Genomic DNA, 18,876 nt, shown 5'->3' on the forward strand with positions numbered 1-18,876 from the left:
GTCAAATGACACACAAAGCAAGGGCTGTTTTTGAAGCCTGTTTTTAATTTCATCACTTTAGTTTTATGACTTATGGGTGTATCTAACCATTTCTAACGATTGGAAGACAATGCCAATCATACAATTGTTATCTGACGTATCACCGTTAACAAATTAAGCAATTTAACCTCCCCTTATTAAATGATTATGAAATACTCAATTATATTATTATTAAATTATGTGGATGGATGGATAAACACTATGATGACGTAGTTAAAAGTGTCTTTAAAGCACTTTATTCTGTACAAAGTAAATAACTTTACAGTCCTTTTCTATGTGGATCCACGTCACTTGTCATATCACTGCTAAACAGTAGCACCATCTAGTGGACATCAATGGAAATTCTACCACCGAGGTACAACTGAGCAATTGAACATTTATTTACCAAACACAAATTCCCATTTAGCCACTAGTTTTCAATGTTCATACAGGGAATAGCAAGGCACAGAACAGTTAGACATTTTACTTTCTCCTTATATACACAATGATGCTCCTCACCTGGTAATGTGGCAGTTGGGTAAAACAGACTTGTGCTGAAAGCAATGAAATAACACTGTACACTAATATTATAAATGTAAAGACAACATATTTACATATTGTACTTTCACCAGTCAACCAAGATTAAAGCGTTTGCCTCATAGCACCTTTAACCAAAACTAATAACAGTTCATAACTATAATTTTACCAAATAGAAAGTATGTCAGAGCAATATGACACAAGAAAAAAACATGAATGAATTAGAATAAAATAAACAAAAAGTTAAAGTTGTTTAATATTTCTCCCTGAGTAAGGCTTCCAAATCTGTTCACAGTTTGTCATATACAAAACAAAACACAACGTTTTCGATATGACTCACATGGTTTGAGAAGATCACAAGTTGTAAACAGTGTCTACTTTTTTTGGAACACTTTTTTGCTCTGTTCATTCAACATTGCAACCAAGAGCAACATTGTTTCTTTAGTGGAAGCTTCAAAGTCAAATCAATCCATTTATTGGATTACTTCATTTAACCCCCAACCTCGGGACTGCAAACATTTTGCCACATTAATTACAATCAAGCTGTTTAACATCGAAACATTCCACAATCCCAAATTCCCCGTGATGAAACCAAAACTAAAACTACTCACTATTCAAAGGTTCCAGGGGAAATAAAAAACTTCTGTGGGAAACTTCTCTTTTTCAACTTCATGCTAATTACCCAGAATGTTTGATTTTTTTTTTTTTTAAGCTGAGACTGGTTGAACTCCAAAGTTTGGGGCTTCCACCGAACAGTATTGGATTCCGGGCAACAATGAGTCATCCAAAAATGATGGCCATTACATGATGTACACACCAACAGTTGCCGCCGTTAGAGACACTTGTAACCAAGTGCAACATCTGCTAGTGCTTTGGTTTCCAGCCACATAAACCTCCTCTGCGCTGTTTTTCCCCAACAACCAAACAAAAGGTTCAGTCTGAATAACTGCCTAAAGCATTTTTAACTCCCATTTTCATCTCATTACACTGAAGTTGTCAGCATTTAATCGTTCTTTCCATTGGCGGCCTCTTGTCGTTCCCTCTGCCGCTCGTGCCAAGTCTTGATCTTGCGGACGGCGAAGCGAACAATGTCCACCATGAAGACCCAGGAGAGCGCGTACATGGCCACGCCCCCGCACTTGATAAAAAATCTGGGCCTTGGCGAGATCAGCTCACAGTACAGCATTGTGCCTCCCACAAAGATCCGCATCAGCACGAAGAGCAGCACGAACAGCGCATCCACAGTGTGCGCCAGGGGCGTGCCGTAGCGTCCCGTCTGCTTGAGGAACCAACGCGCCTGCAGCAGCGGGTTGGTGATCTCGCTGCCGAAGAGGACGGCGCAGCCCTCGATGCCCGACTCGCCCAGCCAGAGGGTGAGCAGGATTCCCAGGATGCTCATGGTGTGGTGTGCCAGCATGACGGCTCCCTCGGTGCCAAAGTAGACGCACCACGCCATGTCAAAGAGAAAGTAGCCCAGGCTCAGCAACAAGGCACTTATCTGCAAAGGTGTGTTCTTTGTACCTTACACACAAACAAAAGTTTCAATATTTGTAAGTGACATATTAGTTTTCTTTACCACTTCCCCCGCTCATGGGTGAGCTAGAGCTGATTCAATTAAAATACACATTAAAATTTAAATACAGACTGGACTGTTAAGACAGTGATTCTTTTATTGACCACTAGAGGGAGCCAGTGTGCCAGTTGTGACATCTACTACACTGAGAATAAATAATCAAATTCAAACAAAAAAATGAGTCAATACATGACATGATACATTTCCAGATTCGGGTTGAGACCGCACTATCAAAATTATTTAAATTCAGAGGAACATGAAGATAAACACCTGCAAAGACCAAGTTATTTTTTAGGTTCTTAGTGAGAAAGGTTTGAGGACCACTGACCAGCAACCTACCTGGATAGGCAAAGGGCCAGGGTCCATCCACGTAGCCGATATAAGCCGTGATGCAAATGACCAGGATGCCATGCAGCAGGGTGACAAGGCGACAGTTCCACTCAGCGCTGCGGCGGCCGTTGGCGTGACACAATGCCAAGTAGAGAGACGCCCAGCCGGTGATGCTCAGGAGCGCCCCGAGCACAACCATGTTCCCCTCTGAAGACAACGAGAGCATCCCGCTGAATGAGATCGCTTACAGTACAAGCTCTGTGGTATTCCTTCTACAACAATTAGCCTTTGCTTGTGCAAGAATAGCACTACAGTTGAGGGTTTGGTGGGGTGAGGGGGACGTTCCTTCGCCGGCTGTGACGTTTGTACCATGCAGCTGGACGGGCTGGCTCTTGTTGCATGGGCGGCGGAGCCTCTCCTTGCACAATGCAAAACTCGATGAGAGATGACTGGGCCTCAGACTTTGACTTCTTGAGCAAGTTATGTCAACAAATTTGGAAATGTCTGTTGGAAACTTTCAGTGGGGATTAAAGTTGGTTAATGGAAGTCGATAATACATTTCAAAACTAAATTTAGGCTTTTGAATAGGGAACTTGTTTTTTTATGCATCATTAATTAACACATCACGGTTTTGAGGACTTTGTGTGCTCTGCAAACTGGAGTGACTGAAGTGCAAATTTGACATGCAAATAAAATTGTCGTGCTGCAGAAACTGTACCCAAATTTTTTGACTTTGTGTTTCTATTTAAAACATAACTACTAACTTTGCAGTTGTCTTAGATTGACCCTCCCTGAGAGCTTTAAATGAATGAAAACAACTTGACTGTGTACCCATTGAAATGAGTGGTGTAAATTGCTGTTATAGATTTTTAAATGACATTAAGCAACGCGAATGAGTTTTTAAGCAAATATCACATGTCCCACCCAGAAGGCAAACAAACGACAGTCCTAGACTGTGGACATTAATGCAACACAATGGGATGCTGCTTAGTTAGCAAGAGCAAGCTAACATGCTCATAAACCGCCCCTCCCATTTACAAATATTGACAAGGGGTTAAAAATAATCGTTACCTTGATGGCGCACATGTGGATGGCGTCACGTCAGATATTTAATAAACAATGAAAATATGTTTCAGTACGAATAAAATTGAGCTCGAAGTCGTTGCTAACTGTGGTCCAAGGCTTCATCTTCATGCCTCGTTCGCAACCTCAAGTTAAACGTCCACCAATCAGACGACTCCTTTTGTGAGTAGACTGATTATTTGTTATTTCTAATGACATTTTAACTCGTCATTTCGCGATCTTATTCGATTTTCCTTCTCGCAATGTAATACGGTTGTCTTCTTGACCTCACGCTACGATAGATGGATGCTTTGTTTTTATGGGGTTTTTTTCTGGTACGACAACGACACCATGCGGTCAGACGAAAGCAGTACATGTGGATTATGTAATAAACTCAGACGATGGATGCTAAAAATTATAAAAAATAAAAAAGATTAAAAAAATATAAACAGATATCCTTTATTATTAAAAATAATAAGGTTTACTCCAGTAGAGAGGTGGTTAAGTCTTGTCCATATTACTTAATGGGGGAAATCAAGACAATACAGTGCAAATTCTTTTTAAAACAAACCTTATAAAACGAAACTCTTTAATGGCACATTAGCTAACGGCTTCATTTCCTCCTTATATCACAAATTTATGTCATATTAAAACCTCTTTCACGCAAAAAAAAGAAAAAAAAACAAGTTGAGCTAGACTGGGCTGGGTAAAATGTCACCATATTAAATGTATGACAATTATAATACAAACGTACAGTTGTGGGTTTATTAAATTTTAGAGTTGCATGGTAGGTCTTATTAAATGCTAACCTACACACACAGACACATAGCAAAGGTAGAAATATTAAGGCACTTGCTCTCTGGAAAAATCCACAGATTTAAATGTTTGGCTCTTTCGCAATATGACTGAGATAAAGTTTGATTATTGCTCTGTTTGGTCCCACAAGTTTAAGAAGTTCTCATTGAACAATACATGATAAGTGAGCACACATCTGAGCTGAACTGCATAAAGAACAAAATTTCATTGAAACGGATGACGTAAACATGAGCATGTTAGAAATGACCGCATGGTGGCAGTATAGGCAGCTCTAAGGCCACATTCCTGTTTAGTAAGAATGTGAGCGACAACATTGCAGTGGGTCTTCCTGAATGGAGCCTCTTTTCACCCACAGAAACATTACACCCTTCTTTTGGACAACCTTTCCTTTGACTTTGGCTTATTTCGACACACACTTACAATCATGTGAGTGCCGAGAACAACGCCCGAAAATGATGGGTTCAAGCGGTCAAACGAAGTGTCCTATTATAAGATTGAAAACACAAAAGTCACAAATGGAAATGTTGCAGGATTAGTTTGAAGACTTTTTGTGGTTTGAGTACCCGTGGTTGACTGAGCTTGCTTAAAAAAAAACCCAGCAAAAATGACATCAATAAAAGGTTACGATAAAATAATTAAAGAAAAAGACAGTCCAGTAAAATCCATATGCGAGCGAAATAAATAATCCAGCATTGGGAAGCTTTCCTCCACTCCTCACAAAAAAAAATATCGTAGATAAATTAACACAAGAGATTAACTTATTACAACAAACCTTAATTGTTTGTCGTATGTTTGATTAACCCTAAAATAAATCCCCTCTGGGCCCATTTTTGAGCCTCCACCCACAGTTTGGGAAACCATGACTGCAGTGTTTTTCCTCAAGTCCGATGAAGGCACATCCCCATCCGAGTTTTCCTTCGTTGATGAGCGTTTTTTGGCTGGTTTTTATCATCCCTGGTGACAAATTTCCCTCCAAAGTGAAGGCAAAAATCACTTTATGGCTGACAGTGATTGTTTTTTTCCCTTAATTTCTTTCCAAGCGTCAACATCTGGAACTCGCCGCAGCTCCACCTGATCCAGTTTCACTCATCATATAAAATTACTGTCTAACTAGGTCTCCTCATCCCAGAGGCATAGCTGTTTTTGCGAAACATAGTACGTAAAGTGGTAGCCCTTGCTGCAGCTTTTGATGCCACACTTGTAGGTGGAGCCTTTGCCTGTGGTGTCGCGGCTGCGGCAGTACTTGAGCAGGCACGGGTACCACTCCAGGCGCAGGCCGTACGTGCACAAACATGGCTGCCACAGGTCCTTAGTGGCGTGACAGGCCTGGAATTGAGGTGCCACCGACGTGTAGGGCAGAGCCTCGAACATGGAGCCATCAAAGCCTGCAAAGAAAGAATTACAAGTTAGATCAATGTTTTGAGTAGAATAAATTGGGGCGGGCCTAAAAGTAGCTCCAACAAAGAGGGCAGATGAGGAAGCTTTATCATGCAAAGAAGATGAGTCTGCGACAGATAATGACGCAGGACCATGACCATCCAACATTGTTTGCTTGCTGTAACGCTGCTGGAAGAGGACAACGGTGAAGCTTTCAAGCACATTCTCCTCACCCCGATACTGTTTGGATTTCATTGTGTCGATGCGGGGACAAGCATCCACAAGCGAATGCTTTTGTGTGGTCTCCTTCGCTATTGGCGGCTGTTCAAACATGTCTAAATTCCTGTTGAGATATTTTGGAAAGTAATCGAATTGTGATTTTATTTTTTTTCTTCTACCCCAAATATCGCAATTTTATATGGCATTAAGTTTTAAAGGTCTGTGGCTTTGTCACTTCTACTTTTCATTTTCAAATAACACCATTTTGAAAATTAAATTCTGCTACACCGCAATGTCAATTTTCTGTGGATGAATTATTCAGCCCCATTCTAATAGGAAATATCGGTAATCAGAAACAAGGACACTTACCGTATTTTCCGGACTATAAGGCGCACCTAAAAACCTAAAATGTTCTCAAAAGCAGACAGTGCGCCTTATAGTCCGGTGCGCCTTATATATGGACCAAATTCCTAAATTTAAACTGGCCCGAAGCATTGTGTCATGAAATCAATCATAAGTGGCCTGCTGAAGACTATGAATCATGAATCAAAAAGACTATGGATCATTATTTTGTGATTATAAAGTAATTTGTTGCGTCTGAAGTTGGAATAAAAAAGATAAAATGGAGAATGATTTGATTTGGATGAAAAATCTGACATGATGCATTAATGGTGCCCCTTATAGTCCGGTGCGCCTTATAGTCCGGAAAATACGGTATTAGGAATGTAAACATACAAAAATAAAACACAAAACTTTATCAAAGTAAGTAAGTAAAAGTACCATCAACAAGATAAGTGGAGTAGTCATATCATCAGAGTTGCGATAAGAGCAAAGTGGCCAAGCTAAACAAAGAAACGCAAGCCCTGACCTTTGTCCAGCCAGTGCTTGGCGTCAGGCTCTGTGGTGTAGATGGCCTCGTGGGCCTCACCACACATGTTGTGGATGTGGCCGCTCAGCCGCCAAGCCCGACTGACGTTGACGGAAGCGCTCATGATCAGCTGCTCCAGCCCGCGACGCTCCTCCGCCAAACGAATGGCGTGAGGGTTTTTCTAAAAAGATCACATGTGCGTACATATAAATCAGCATCTGACATGGAAATGGTCGCCGACCACGTGGTACCTGTCTGAGGCGGGCCATGGACTCGCTCGGGATGATCTCATTGCGGCCCAGGCGGGATACGAAGCACAGGGCCTGGTACTGGTTCTGTCCTCTTTCCAGCTCGCCCAGGATTAGCGATCGGAATATCTTTACTTCCTGCCAAGAGAACCCAGAGATGAGCAATGACGACTTTCCATTGAGCAATGTGGGCTTTAACCATTCATTTGCACAATGATGGAGCCAGGAATGATTTCAAATAAAGTGCTGCCCAGACTTGTGCTTTATTCCACGGGGTGACTACGTTCACAACTCAAAACACCATTCCCCATTTAAATAAATGGACATGTCATCAATCTATTCCAGCTCCACTTGCAACACCAACATTAATTTTGATGAGTGTCATGATTTTTTGCGCCAATGCCTATTATCATTTTACTCCTAGTGTGTGTGTTTGTGTATGGGCGTGTGTGCGTTTTTTCTAAACATAGGATAAAGAATATATGCGTGTGAGAATTTTTTTAATTCTTTTCATTCTTTCTATTATTATTCTTTTATTCTGTTAATATGTGTTGCTGCAGCTTTTGTGCTCAATTATCCATTGCATAATTAAACAGCAGTAATCATCGCAACAATGACGCTAGGTCCGGTATTGTATTTTGTGTTGTTAACATTAAGCTAGCAGACTTAAAGTTATGAGGATTGATTAAATACACGACATCTAATACTGGTCGTTTTATGTAAAATTTGAAACTGGCTATGTAAACCTGGAACTAGATGTATAGATAAAAAAAAAAAAACCAGACAGTGACTGTATTGTTCAAATAGCCTCTGACTGAATCTTTCCCTTCCTGTAAATGCTAAAAACATTCAAACCTCCTCTTTTATGGGGCCTTGCAGACGTAGCAAATGGTGATAGTGGAAAATCCATGGGAAAAAAAAAAGACCTTGTTGCCGTTGGCAAGTACACGCAAGATTTGGCATCAGGAGCCAAGGCCATAAAGAGTTTTGTGAGAGGACATGCAAAGGATGATGGGAATCTCCAGCTAGCACAGGAGACCTGTCCTCCCATTCATCTGACATTACCCCCCCTCCCCTACTCCCACCGAGACAGACACACTGTCTCTAAACACCCCTCCTCCGCTTTTCACACTCTCATATGAAGCAAACAGGCTGCAGAGAAGAAGCTTTTAGTCTGCAAAAGCAGGAGGGACAAATAAACATGCCCCTGATAACCCTAATGAGCCGCACTCCCACTTCCTGCGTGCATAACAAGAATGCAAAGCCCCCCCAGAAGCATTTTTTACTACTCCGCTTTGCACGCTCCTCATTCAGCAAAGGATTTTTCTCGGTCGAGAGTGTCCGACAAGTTACACAATAAAGGAAAACATCATCATGTGACACTATTTGACCTTTTAGAAACAAATTGCTGAGCAAATATTGATTTAGCAGTTTTGTGTGACATTAACTTCATGCATGGCAAGGAAAAGGCAGGAAGTTAAAAAGTCTCTTATCATTTGGCTTTTTGCTGTTATGTGAATTTGTGAGAAGGATTGTGCAAAAAAAAGGAGGAAAACATTCAATATAAATGTAACTATGAATAAAAATATGGGGAAAAAGTTATTTTCCCCTTAAGCTGTTTGAGCCACAAAGTAAAACATTCCGCTCCACACAATCACAATGGAGCCATCCCCATTGGAAAAGACAAATGGTACTTTATGACATTCACTTAGATGAAAGTAAAAATTCAGTGCTCCAAACTTTTTTTTTTTTTATATCTGCAAGAGGAAACACAATGTACTAGCAGTTATGTGAGCACCAATGTGGACTCCAGCTTTCTTGCGCAGAGTTTTCACAAAACATGCAAGTTGAGTTGTCCCTATGTGTGAATATGCATGTAAAGTTGGAAAATATATGACCAGCTCTAAAAAAAGACACACCCTAAATACATTGACATTTATGATCTACATACATTTAAACAAAATCATATTCAGCAGCTTCGGGACCTCCCGTATTGTACACACATGCTGCTACACTGTGTGTGCAAAGCTGAGAAAGGAAATAGAAAGGGGGAGGCATTCATGTCAGCCGCATGGATGTGCCCCGAGGCTCTCTGGGTAATTACAGAGGAAAAGAGTAGCTGTACCAACTGTGTGTAGTCGGAACACTGCTGAAGTGACAACAGCTTACACACAATCCCCCCGTGTCACGATGAGTCCACATGAATGATTGTCTCCTTCCATAGGCCGCTATTTGGATTTTTGCCAAAAGGCTAAATAAAAGAGGGCAATTTTTTTTTTTTTCATGAAATCACAATGGAGCCATTTAAAAAGAGCAGTTTAACCTTTTGCGACTGGGATTGAAGATGCTACATTAAACAGCAAAACAAACATAATGGCTTTCGAGTGGTTGTGCCCTCTTAAGGCAATTAAACAAATCCAGATGGGCGTTTGACTTCATTGCCTTTGTGTCAATTGAAAGGATACATTTTTGCAATATCTTATTATTAATTATTGTTTTTATTATAATTATACATTGTACGTAGTCATTTACTTTAATGAAACGTGACTTACAATACTAACGGCTATAGCTAGCCACGTGAGCAATCATTTTAATCAATGACAGCGTTATCAATTTGCAACCTTTTTCAGCTCATTAAATGATCAACTTAACATTATTTTTTGATGGTTTTGTGTTGATGCACAATTGTTTGGAACCTTACATAAAATGGTGTTTTGATTTCTTAAAAAAAAAAAAAAGCTCTTTAGACACTTACTCAGTTTTACCTGAGGGGATGCAGTCATTAAACAAATTTCCTAATGAATATCTGAAGTCAACCATTATGAGGATGAAGGTTTCAGGCTCTAAAAAAAAAAAATTATAATAATGTGTTACCATCTTAGTGCTTTGGGAGACGCTAAGATAATAATCAGTTGGGCTTTCACAAGCAAACCTGCTTCTACCAATGACATCATCTCGTCCTAAATACCCGCACACTTGCGGTCGACTTCAGCTGTTCGCTTGGACGAGACGGACGTACGCCGGCCAAAACCAGCACTGCCACTAAATTATTCACAGACTAAATCATGGAAGACGTAGAATGAGAATATAATGTGCAGAGCTAACATGAATGGAGAATACACAACTAATGCATTAATTGCAACGACAACGAAAATGAGTCCAAATTAAATTTCATCACAGCATCAAGTAAAACTGCTGCCGGTAGTAAATCAAAGCAAAAAGTCTTTCAAACTTCCCAAGCACCTGTTTGACTATGAGTGCCACGACTCCCTCTATAGGATTCCATAAATCTAAACACAAAGACTCCAGCTCAAAATAATTCAGCAAGTATGTTAAACACACCCCTTTAACATATACAATTGATGTTTTCGCCCACCAACATCGAGCTTCTTCAGGTATGGATGCTACAGATTAAACTGTCTCCGTCGTTAAAAAAAAAAAAAAAAAAAGAAGAATGGTGTAGCCTTAGGCTTCTCCCCACAAGAGCTACAAATGTCATCATGGCTGTAAATAATCCAGACAATTACAGATTCCTCAGCGTTGCTTCCTCACACCCAAGACTTTGCGGGCAAAACCACCGCTGGCCCGTAGCCAAACACAAACGGGCATTCATGCAAGTGGTTCATACTTGGACCATTAAAACAGGAGTCGAGTGCCGCTTTCATTGCCGCGTTACCTTCGGTGGGCCCGATTATTTAAGAGGTGCACAAAAAGGCTATTGAAAGCCTCAAAGGGTGCCATTTACCCAGAATATTCTCAGCCACTGTAGTCGTAACCCGGCGTGGCCGACTCTCCCGACGAATAATTCAACGTGACATTAATGTTTTAACGCTCCAACAATGCTATAGGTCACCCTTTTAGCAAGCATGCTCATTGAAAATCAAAACATGCATGAACACGCACGCATTGGATAAAAGCAGCGGGTTAGTAGGTGAGCAAAACGTCCGCCAATCACGGTTTCCAATCCTCGCTAAAGAACCAGATAAGGTTGATGGATGGTCCCTGGGGAGTCCTGATGCCTCAATCTGGATAATGGCACAGCTTTGTGGCTAATTGACCATGCATGGAATGTTTGTTTGAATCACATGGGGACATGAGAAAAAAAATAATAATCAGATACTCCACATCTGGCACTGTGTTGGAGTACAGACCTAAACATGACAGTCTCACTGTAACTCTTCCGTTCCAGTCCACCTTTTGGATTTGTTGTTTTAATGCCTCACTTGAACCAAAAGCAAACAGACGTTCCCGAGTTTCTGATTCTCTTAGACTACTAACTAGCCAATCATTGCCTACTTGGGAACCTGGTACATAGTTCTCGATAGTGTCGTAGTCAAGACAACGACAAGCGAGACAAGACAAGGTCAAAACAGTTGGAGGTCCAGACCAAGACCAAAAAAAAAAATCACCCCACGAATAAAAAAAAAAAAAACTGAAAAAAACAATCAGTATCTTTTTATTGCGTTTGTAACAAAGACAAATTACTATATTGTTATTTTTGAAATGCGATGAAACAAATCTGAAATCTAATCAAAATTGTTGTTTCATTTCTTTCATACTAAATTATGTAATCAGACTTATGAAACATCAAGTGTCCCGACAAGCTTTGGTAAAAGTCATTTAAATATTGAAAAATAATTAAAAAATCATGCTTAAACTGAATGAAGTGAAATTAAAAATAAGCCTGAACATTATTTTCAGCAAAGTTTCTCAAAACGAAATTTCCTGAAAGTGGCTATTTAACTTTGACATTTTAGCCTTTCACGTGATACAGCCCAGCTCTTACATTCCGCATTTCGTACAGATCATGGTCGTATTTTGCTAGTTTCGACCGGTCTTGATCCAAAATCTCTTGCCTTACATTAATCGTGATTTCTCATATTGGAAGCTACAAAGCAAGCAAGTGAAATGTAAGAAGGTGCCTCCTTTTGGCTTCTGTTTGTAGAAACTCTACACGATCCAATGTTTATCCTCGACCCCCGTATCCCACCTAAAAGTCTCCGTTTGCCCTTTTAAAACAACACACAGTGTTTAGTGATGGGGGAGGATGTTTGCCTTGATGGGCAGAAGCCCCCCCCCCCCTTCACCCCCAAACAAGAACTCAGGTGCACGGCAGGGATTAAAGATTATGTCGAGAAACAAAGGGGACACAAAAGGCGCTGGAGTAAAAAGCTCCGTGCTAAGAAATGCCTGACTTGAAGCTAATTACAGAGACTCTGACGGCAGGAATGTGGAGTCACATTTGGGCTTGGTCACACCTGGCTGTCGAAAGAGCAGAGCCGTTGGAAGTCAATGGCGTTAAAAACTATACAGATCAAGAGGAGGTTCCTGCTGTTCTGTTTTGTCAACGATGGAAAGTAACCTTTAAAAAAAAAAATCACTGCCACACAGAATGCAATTATGTGTGTGGGAAAATTTTGAATTCAGGAAATGAGACAGCTCACAGGAAAGGAAATGAAGTCAATAGATAAGGAATAAACAAGGGAGAGGGTTGTCGTCCCATTCAGCCTCTGACTGGCGTCCTGCTGTTTTCATATCCTGTTGCAACACACTCCAATAGATAAGCCTTACAACAATAAGAGCCTGTTTTACTTTACGATACATTTCTAAAATTTATTCCAAATGTCATTCCTTTTTTTTTTTGCTTATCTGGCTTTTTCTCTCCTGCGTTGCTCAGGCAGGTTACACACAGGTTCAAAAGACTTTTGTTGGCTTTTTTTTTTGTCGCCAACAGATTAGAACGCTTGTTGGGAGCCATGTTGAGTTCCTGTGGTCACAGGGTGGGAAGTGAGAACTGAAACAGGTGCATGAAAACTGGTCTTTCTCTAAAGCTTTTTTTTCTTCATCTACAGCATTTCAGAGGAACATCTGGTCTGCCGGCGGGAGGAGGATGAAGGATAAAGACATCACTAGGGAACGAGGGGCCACGAGAGGCCAAAGGGGGCCCCCCATGTGCTACCCCAAGGGCCACCAAAAGAACACAGGAGGCCTTTTTTTAAGTCACCAGGCAACAAAGAGCGGCTAAGTGAAAGGGGAACAGGAAGGCTTGGTTAAAGCTCTCTGACTTGTGTTTTCAGATATGAAATCCAGATATGGCTCTGAATCCAAAGCACAATGACTCAACTTATTTCAGTTCCTTTTAAGATGGATCTTAAAAGATGAATATACAAAGTTATGTTCTATAGAAAGAGCTACAACAAAGTAGCTGTTGAACTTTAAAGGTCAGTTCAGACTTCAGTAGAACTTGTCAAACGAGATTTCCTTACATGTAAAAAGAAGCTAACCCCAAGTAATATGTGGTCGTTCTTTTCCCACCATTAAGTGACAACCAATTGTAAAAAGAAGCTAATTGCTAATATTATGCAAAACAACTCTGATAAGTGCCGACACATCGCAGCCAACTTAGCTCGTAGCTTGCTAGCTACCAGTCAATTCCAGGGACTGCACTTGATTTGTTTTTTTTTTCAGTTTCCGACTTAATGGGATTTTGAGATGCCATTGTATTTTCTTAGGTCGAGGGCCAGGATGACTTTTTGAACCACGTTTGGATTTGGTTACATGAATGACTTCACGCATTCAAGAGTATAACGAGTCCCTCTGAGCTTTAATAACATCATAGGGGTGAATTCACGCCATGGTAATGATGCAATTAACATTTCCTGGAATAGGTGACACTTGGCTGTTCGAAAAAAGTGTACAAGATTGGGCAAGCGACAAAGAGAGATGGTGCCAATATGTGATGAAGAGATAGTCATGGGAAAAAGCTTAAGCTAGTACATTACTGGCGAGCACCAGCATTTCTCACCAACAGACCAAAAAGGAAATTGGCAGCTTGAAAGTTACAGTAGGAGTCACAAGTGGGGAAAGCTCAAAGACACAAAAGTGTGTCATAGATAACCAGGGAGCCAATCAAATCCCCGCAGCTCTCCATTTCCCCGTGCACATTGTGCGCTTTATTCTCAATTCATTGTTACAGCAAGATGGGTGTAACCATAACACTTTAAACACAATCTGGATAGAAAAGACAGGTAACCTACACTTGGGAAACAATTTGGTTCAGTTGCTCTTATGAAATATGAATTCATACTGTCAAACATTAACCATGATCTTTATAGCCAGGCTCCCTTGGCTGATTACTCTCAAATATAACACTTTTACATTTTCACCTCATGTTTTTCGAACTTGCAACACATTTGGTATCAGCGCTGTAGTATCGGAACATCTTTTGCGAATACTAGTAGAGAAATACAATATGAGCACAATACTGTGCATAAAAATGCTATATTTGCAAACAGGAAGTAACTTTTACTTTGTACTGCAATGTAGTGATATAAAAATTAACTAGCAGCCAGGTCGACTTGCTATTCCCAAACAATGCTGTTGGAGAACGGTGATGATCACGGACGTGATGTCATGTGATCAGTTGCTAAACCCTGGCTTAAGTGTCTTATGCTTCACCAACAAAAGACATAAGCCATTTTCCAATAGGCTGCCATTTCCATTGAGAACAAAGACAAAAAGAAATCAAAAGCATGTCCCCCGTTTCAAGTTTATTTAACCCACGTTGTAAATACTCAAATATGCCCGGTGTTAAGCTGACGCAATCAGCCTCTGCTGAACTGTAAACATCTGGTATAAAGTTATGAGCAAGTTTAGCGTAAACAGAGAGTGATTAAGTGCTGCAGCCAAAGACTTTATCAGCAACCTTCTAAAGGTTTACCCAACATGACACGCTCATACGGTGAGCTCAACCGCATCACCGTTTCCACATGTGCGAAGTCAAAAAGCCACCAAAACTTGGACGAGAAGCATGAAGGCCGAGAAACTTGGCCTCGGACAAAACAGACTCTGCTGTCTTGCCCAACACTAAAAAAAAAATAAAAAAATTAAAGATGGTTAAAAGAAACACATCAAATAGGGTCAGCTCAAATGAAACCATTGACTGGCATTACGTAGCTTCCACAGCTAGCAAGTGACATCAGCGTTTATCGTTCCAAATAGCATCACGCTGAATAAAACTCAAGTGCCGCTTGGTGGAATCGTGGCTTCAATTTTCCTAGCAACACCCATATCATTTGTCTTCAATCCAATTAAAGTTTACCCTGATAAGGTGAGAAAGCTGCCTTTTTTTTTTTTTTTTTTTAACCTCCTGCTTGGAATAAAAATTGCACATCGTAGCCAAGCTGCTGCAAGTGTTTAACATCACTGTTAAAACGCTCTTCTTCCCACACGCTTCGAATTTTCATGGCAGCTGGAAGTGACAGCTCATCCAACTTTCCATAAATCTTGGAGATAGTGCAAACGGCGCTGAATAAAAAACACATGGAGGGGAACGAGAACAGGAAGACGCGAGTTAGACCAAAAAAAAAACAGAGGGGGGTGACCTTGGACTGGAGCAGATAAAGCAGCAGAAGACTACAATCATAAGAGGTTCTATTTCAAATAAACAAAACCATATGTGCGCCTGGATGAGTGGGGGGTGCGCATCAAAAAGGGGCCCCCTGCACACCCCGGCGATGCCTCTCCGCTCAAAACTTCAGAGTATGTCCCTTTATTGTGGCAAACAGAATAGGGGAGTGCAGCGAGAGGGGGGGGCGGGGTCACCGATTACTGGAGCGATGGCCTCTTCTCTCACTCTCCTCTAAATTAGCCGTTTTGGTTAGCTAAGCAGACGCGTTGGATCATAAAGGTCAGACGTGCCCCACTTCATCCTAGTACGAGCTCCCCCCTTCACATCTCACCAGGCTTGGGTGCGACAGCGATCATCCCTTTGCGTCACCACCCATGATCACACACTCCCTGCATGCTCTGGACTTGTAGCTTCCCCCAATCGACATGTCCTTCCCAGTAGTCATTTTTCCACAGTCAAACACTGATTGCGTCATCTTTCCAAATTTGATTGTCGGTCAGGGAAGGGACACTGGATCTGCCTGGCTACTTTGAGAAAAATGCTAAATATGGTCTCCCATCGGGAGCGCCGGGTTTAGGGATATTCAAGGGGGTGAAAGCAGGAAGGTGTCATCCCGCATTTAAGTAAGAACAGCTGGCTTGACCTCTTTCTGTGAAAAAGATTAATTAAGCTCACTTATGAGGCGGTTGGGGGGAATTTTTGCCGCATTGTAGACTAAAGAACAGGCAATCCACTTCTCAGAAGAGAGCATTGTGGTCTAACCACGAGGTAAATGACAGGCTGTGGCTGCTCTACAGGGGAAAAAAAAAAAGAATTTATTATACCCTTAGGGCGCTACCTTAAAATGATCGTGCCTTTGTATCACTGACTTTTACAGTTTGGGAACATATTGAACATTGGCGTCCAGAAATTTGTGCTACGGAGTACAAAAGTGTAGCTCACGATCGAGTATTTTCCGAATTGATTAATCGAATAATTAGACAAAAAAATATTTTGCATCAAATTGTATTACACCCCCCCCGTCTCAATTTACTGATGTTTATTTGGTATTGTTTAATGATTAAAAAAAAAAACGTGTTCCTCTACTGGTGCGGTTATTATTTGGTTTGTTTTTATAAATGACGACAAAAATTAACAAATAATTACTGTTGAGAAGCTGACAGAGAATTTGGACAAGTCAAAGGTAAAAAAATGTGTAAATGACTACTCAAGTATTAAAATAGTTGTTGATTAATCGCCGATTAATCGATTCATTTTGACAGCTCTGCTTCTACCTCGGGAGACAAGATTGGACAATGACTTGTTGTTGGTGGTCAGCTGGACATCTGAGGCCATTGTGGGATATTTAATCACAAAGCAGTCAGGAGTTAATGAGTAGTCTGAGCGCAAATGTGTGTATATTGTACAGCTTGTCATTGTGTTGGTATCCTGCCTTGACATTTTTACAACCCTGGAAACAAAGTGCTGCATTACTCCAATGATTACAAAGGGAAACAAATGGATTTCAATTTGGTACAACAAGAACGGTGTAAACAGTACTTAGCACGAGTGCCTTGCAGGTTTGATGGTGGTAGCAACACAACCCAAAATGTTTCAAAAATTGAAATGGTTGCATGACCTGTCAATCACTGGCGTTGATGCGTGAAGTATGTGCCCCTCGTGAAGTCGCCCTCTGTAGGTGTGTTTTAGAAAGCTCTTGTTAATGAAATTCCACATGAGGTCAACTAATAACGTTAATTAGGAGCATCAACTGCGCAGTCGGGGTGCTAAAAAGACAAATTAGATGATTTTGCATTAAGGATAAATAGAAAGCATATGTGCTGAGTCTAAATTATTTTTATTGAAAAATTTAGACAGCATGACAGCTTCCACTATGTTACAAGCTACCAGGACTGAAAAATAACCTGTTTGCTAACCTGGAGTTGTGTGACAGGTGTATTCGATAATTCGGTCTTTTTTTTTTTAGATCAAAATGGCATCAAAAGTTTTTAAACAAGCTTCTCCAACCAACAGCAAGGAAAATATTCATAAAAAACGCTTTGACTCTTCAATTTAACACCAACAGCAATATGCTGATTCAAAACATCTCAGTGAAAGAAAACTGAAAAAAGCTTTTATAGTCCGATGCGAAATTACTTTATCTCACCTGTTTGAAGTCAACCATAAAGGTGACTAGGGTACCGTCTCCTTGCTTGAACTCCACCGAGATGGTGTCCTTCTCGCTGTCCGCCTCCAGGACCTCCTCAGTCACCAGCCCGTCGATGAGTCGGACCCGAACCCTCAGCTCGGAGCCCAGTCCCAAGGCGCAGACGACAAGCAGCGGCAACAGCAGCAGAACCTTAGTCGCGCTCGCACACATCCCCGAAGACGCAAAAGCCAACCCAAAGATTGCAAGATCGGAGGCGTAATCCCGATGTGTGCGTTCATATCTAAAATCTTCTCCTCACATCACGTACGCGGTCCGCTTTTGCAAAAGCGCTCAATCACTGCATTTCACTTGTTGTGACGACTCCCCCCTTTTTTTTTCTTTTCCATTGAGAAGCTTTCGGTTCTATAAAATTGTCTCACCGGTCCGATTGTAGCACGTTGTTATTCTGCGCTCACCAACTTTTCACGCGTGGATCTGAGCAGCCTCGTCACTTCCGAGCGCCACACTGCAAACTTTTAGTGTGTGTGAGTGCGTGTGTGTTGGTGGCTGGTAGTAAACTCTTAAAGCCACACACACATTCACGCACACACAAGCTTCTCTGCCCATCCCCCTAAAGAAGAAGGAGGCCTCTCATGTGATCCCCTTTCTGCACTCTCAACTAATAATACCCCTCGACTGAACACTCTTTTTCTCATACTGTATACACGTGTTTCTCTCAAACTTTATAGTACAACAACCATAAAAAATATATACTATACTTTCCAAGTACCACCATGATGACAAACATAGACACAAAAGATTAAATGCAAAAGTATTGTCCTTAAAATACCATACGAGATGTTTTTAAGTGAGCACAATTTTATTTAAGTGATTCCTTTGTACACCACTAGAGGGAGCCCGCGTGCCAATAGTGGTATCACACGACCGTGTATTTTACATTTTGTTTTCAAGCAACATTCTTTAATTAAAATATCGTTTGTTTTCTTTTGAGTGTTTTGTGTCTGTTTTCGTTTGTTGTTTTGTTTGTTTGTCTTTGTATGTACTTAAATGTCAGAAGCCCCCAACCAATATGCTTTAAATAGTTTTTAGGGGGTGTCTCTTTCATATGTGGCTGTATGAACTTCAGATTGTGCAGGGTAGTATATAAAACTGTAATACTGAAACATTAAATAAAGTTATAATTACAGCAAATTTGGAAAATGTATGCCATTGTTGGAGTTTATGTTCAAGAGTACATGTTAGCTAACTTTATTATGCTAAAGGTGGGGC

At 40.9% G+C, this 18,876-nt stretch overlaps 2 protein-coding genes across 5 annotated transcripts; both read right to left on the reverse strand.

Annotated features, from left to right (window-relative positions):
• Window positions 1-255: 255 nt before the first annotated feature.
• Window positions 256-3,867, reverse strand: tlcd5a (TLC domain containing 5a). Of its 3 annotated transcripts, none has more exons than XM_037267555.1 (3): window positions 3,530-3,867; window positions 2,468-2,665; window positions 256-2,076 (listed from the first exon to the last, which is right to left on the reverse strand). In XM_037267555.1, exons 2-3 carry the CDS (start codon window positions 2,655-2,657, stop codon window positions 1,559-1,561), a joined length of 708 nt encoding a protein of 235 aa, XP_037123450.1. In that variant the 5' UTR covers window positions 2,658-2,665; window positions 3,530-3,867; the 3' UTR covers window positions 256-1,558. The 3 variants fall into 3 exon arrangements, with proteins under 3 accessions (XP_037123450.1, XP_037123448.1, XP_037123449.1); XM_037267553.1 differs by having other exon boundaries at window positions 2,468-2,876; XM_037267554.1 differs by having other exon boundaries at window positions 2,468-2,892.
• Window positions 3,868-3,957: 90 nt separating this feature from the next.
• Window positions 3,958-18,159, reverse strand: oafa (OAF homolog a (Drosophila)). Of its 2 annotated transcripts, XR_005099856.1 has the most exons (5): window positions 17,605-18,159; window positions 7,052-7,186; window positions 6,801-6,981; window positions 4,346-5,721; window positions 3,961-4,313 (listed from the first exon to the last, which is right to left on the reverse strand). XR_005099856.1 is itself a non-coding variant. In XM_037267552.1 (4 exons), the coding sequence occupies exons 1-4, from the start codon at window positions 17,815-17,817 to the stop codon at window positions 5,447-5,449; spliced, it is 804 nt and encodes a 267-aa protein (XP_037123447.1). In that variant the 5' UTR covers window positions 17,818-18,159; the 3' UTR covers window positions 3,958-5,446. The 2 variants fall into 2 exon arrangements, 1 of the variants encoding a protein (XP_037123447.1); XM_037267552.1 differs by having other exon boundaries at window positions 3,958-5,721.
• Window positions 18,160-18,876: the final 717 nt, after the last annotated feature.

This window comes from Syngnathus acus, chromosome 13 (genome assembly GCF_901709675.1).
Source record: "Syngnathus acus chromosome 13, fSynAcu1.2, whole genome shotgun sequence".
Taxonomy (NCBI): domain Eukaryota; kingdom Metazoa; phylum Chordata; class Actinopteri; order Syngnathiformes; family Syngnathidae; genus Syngnathus; species Syngnathus acus.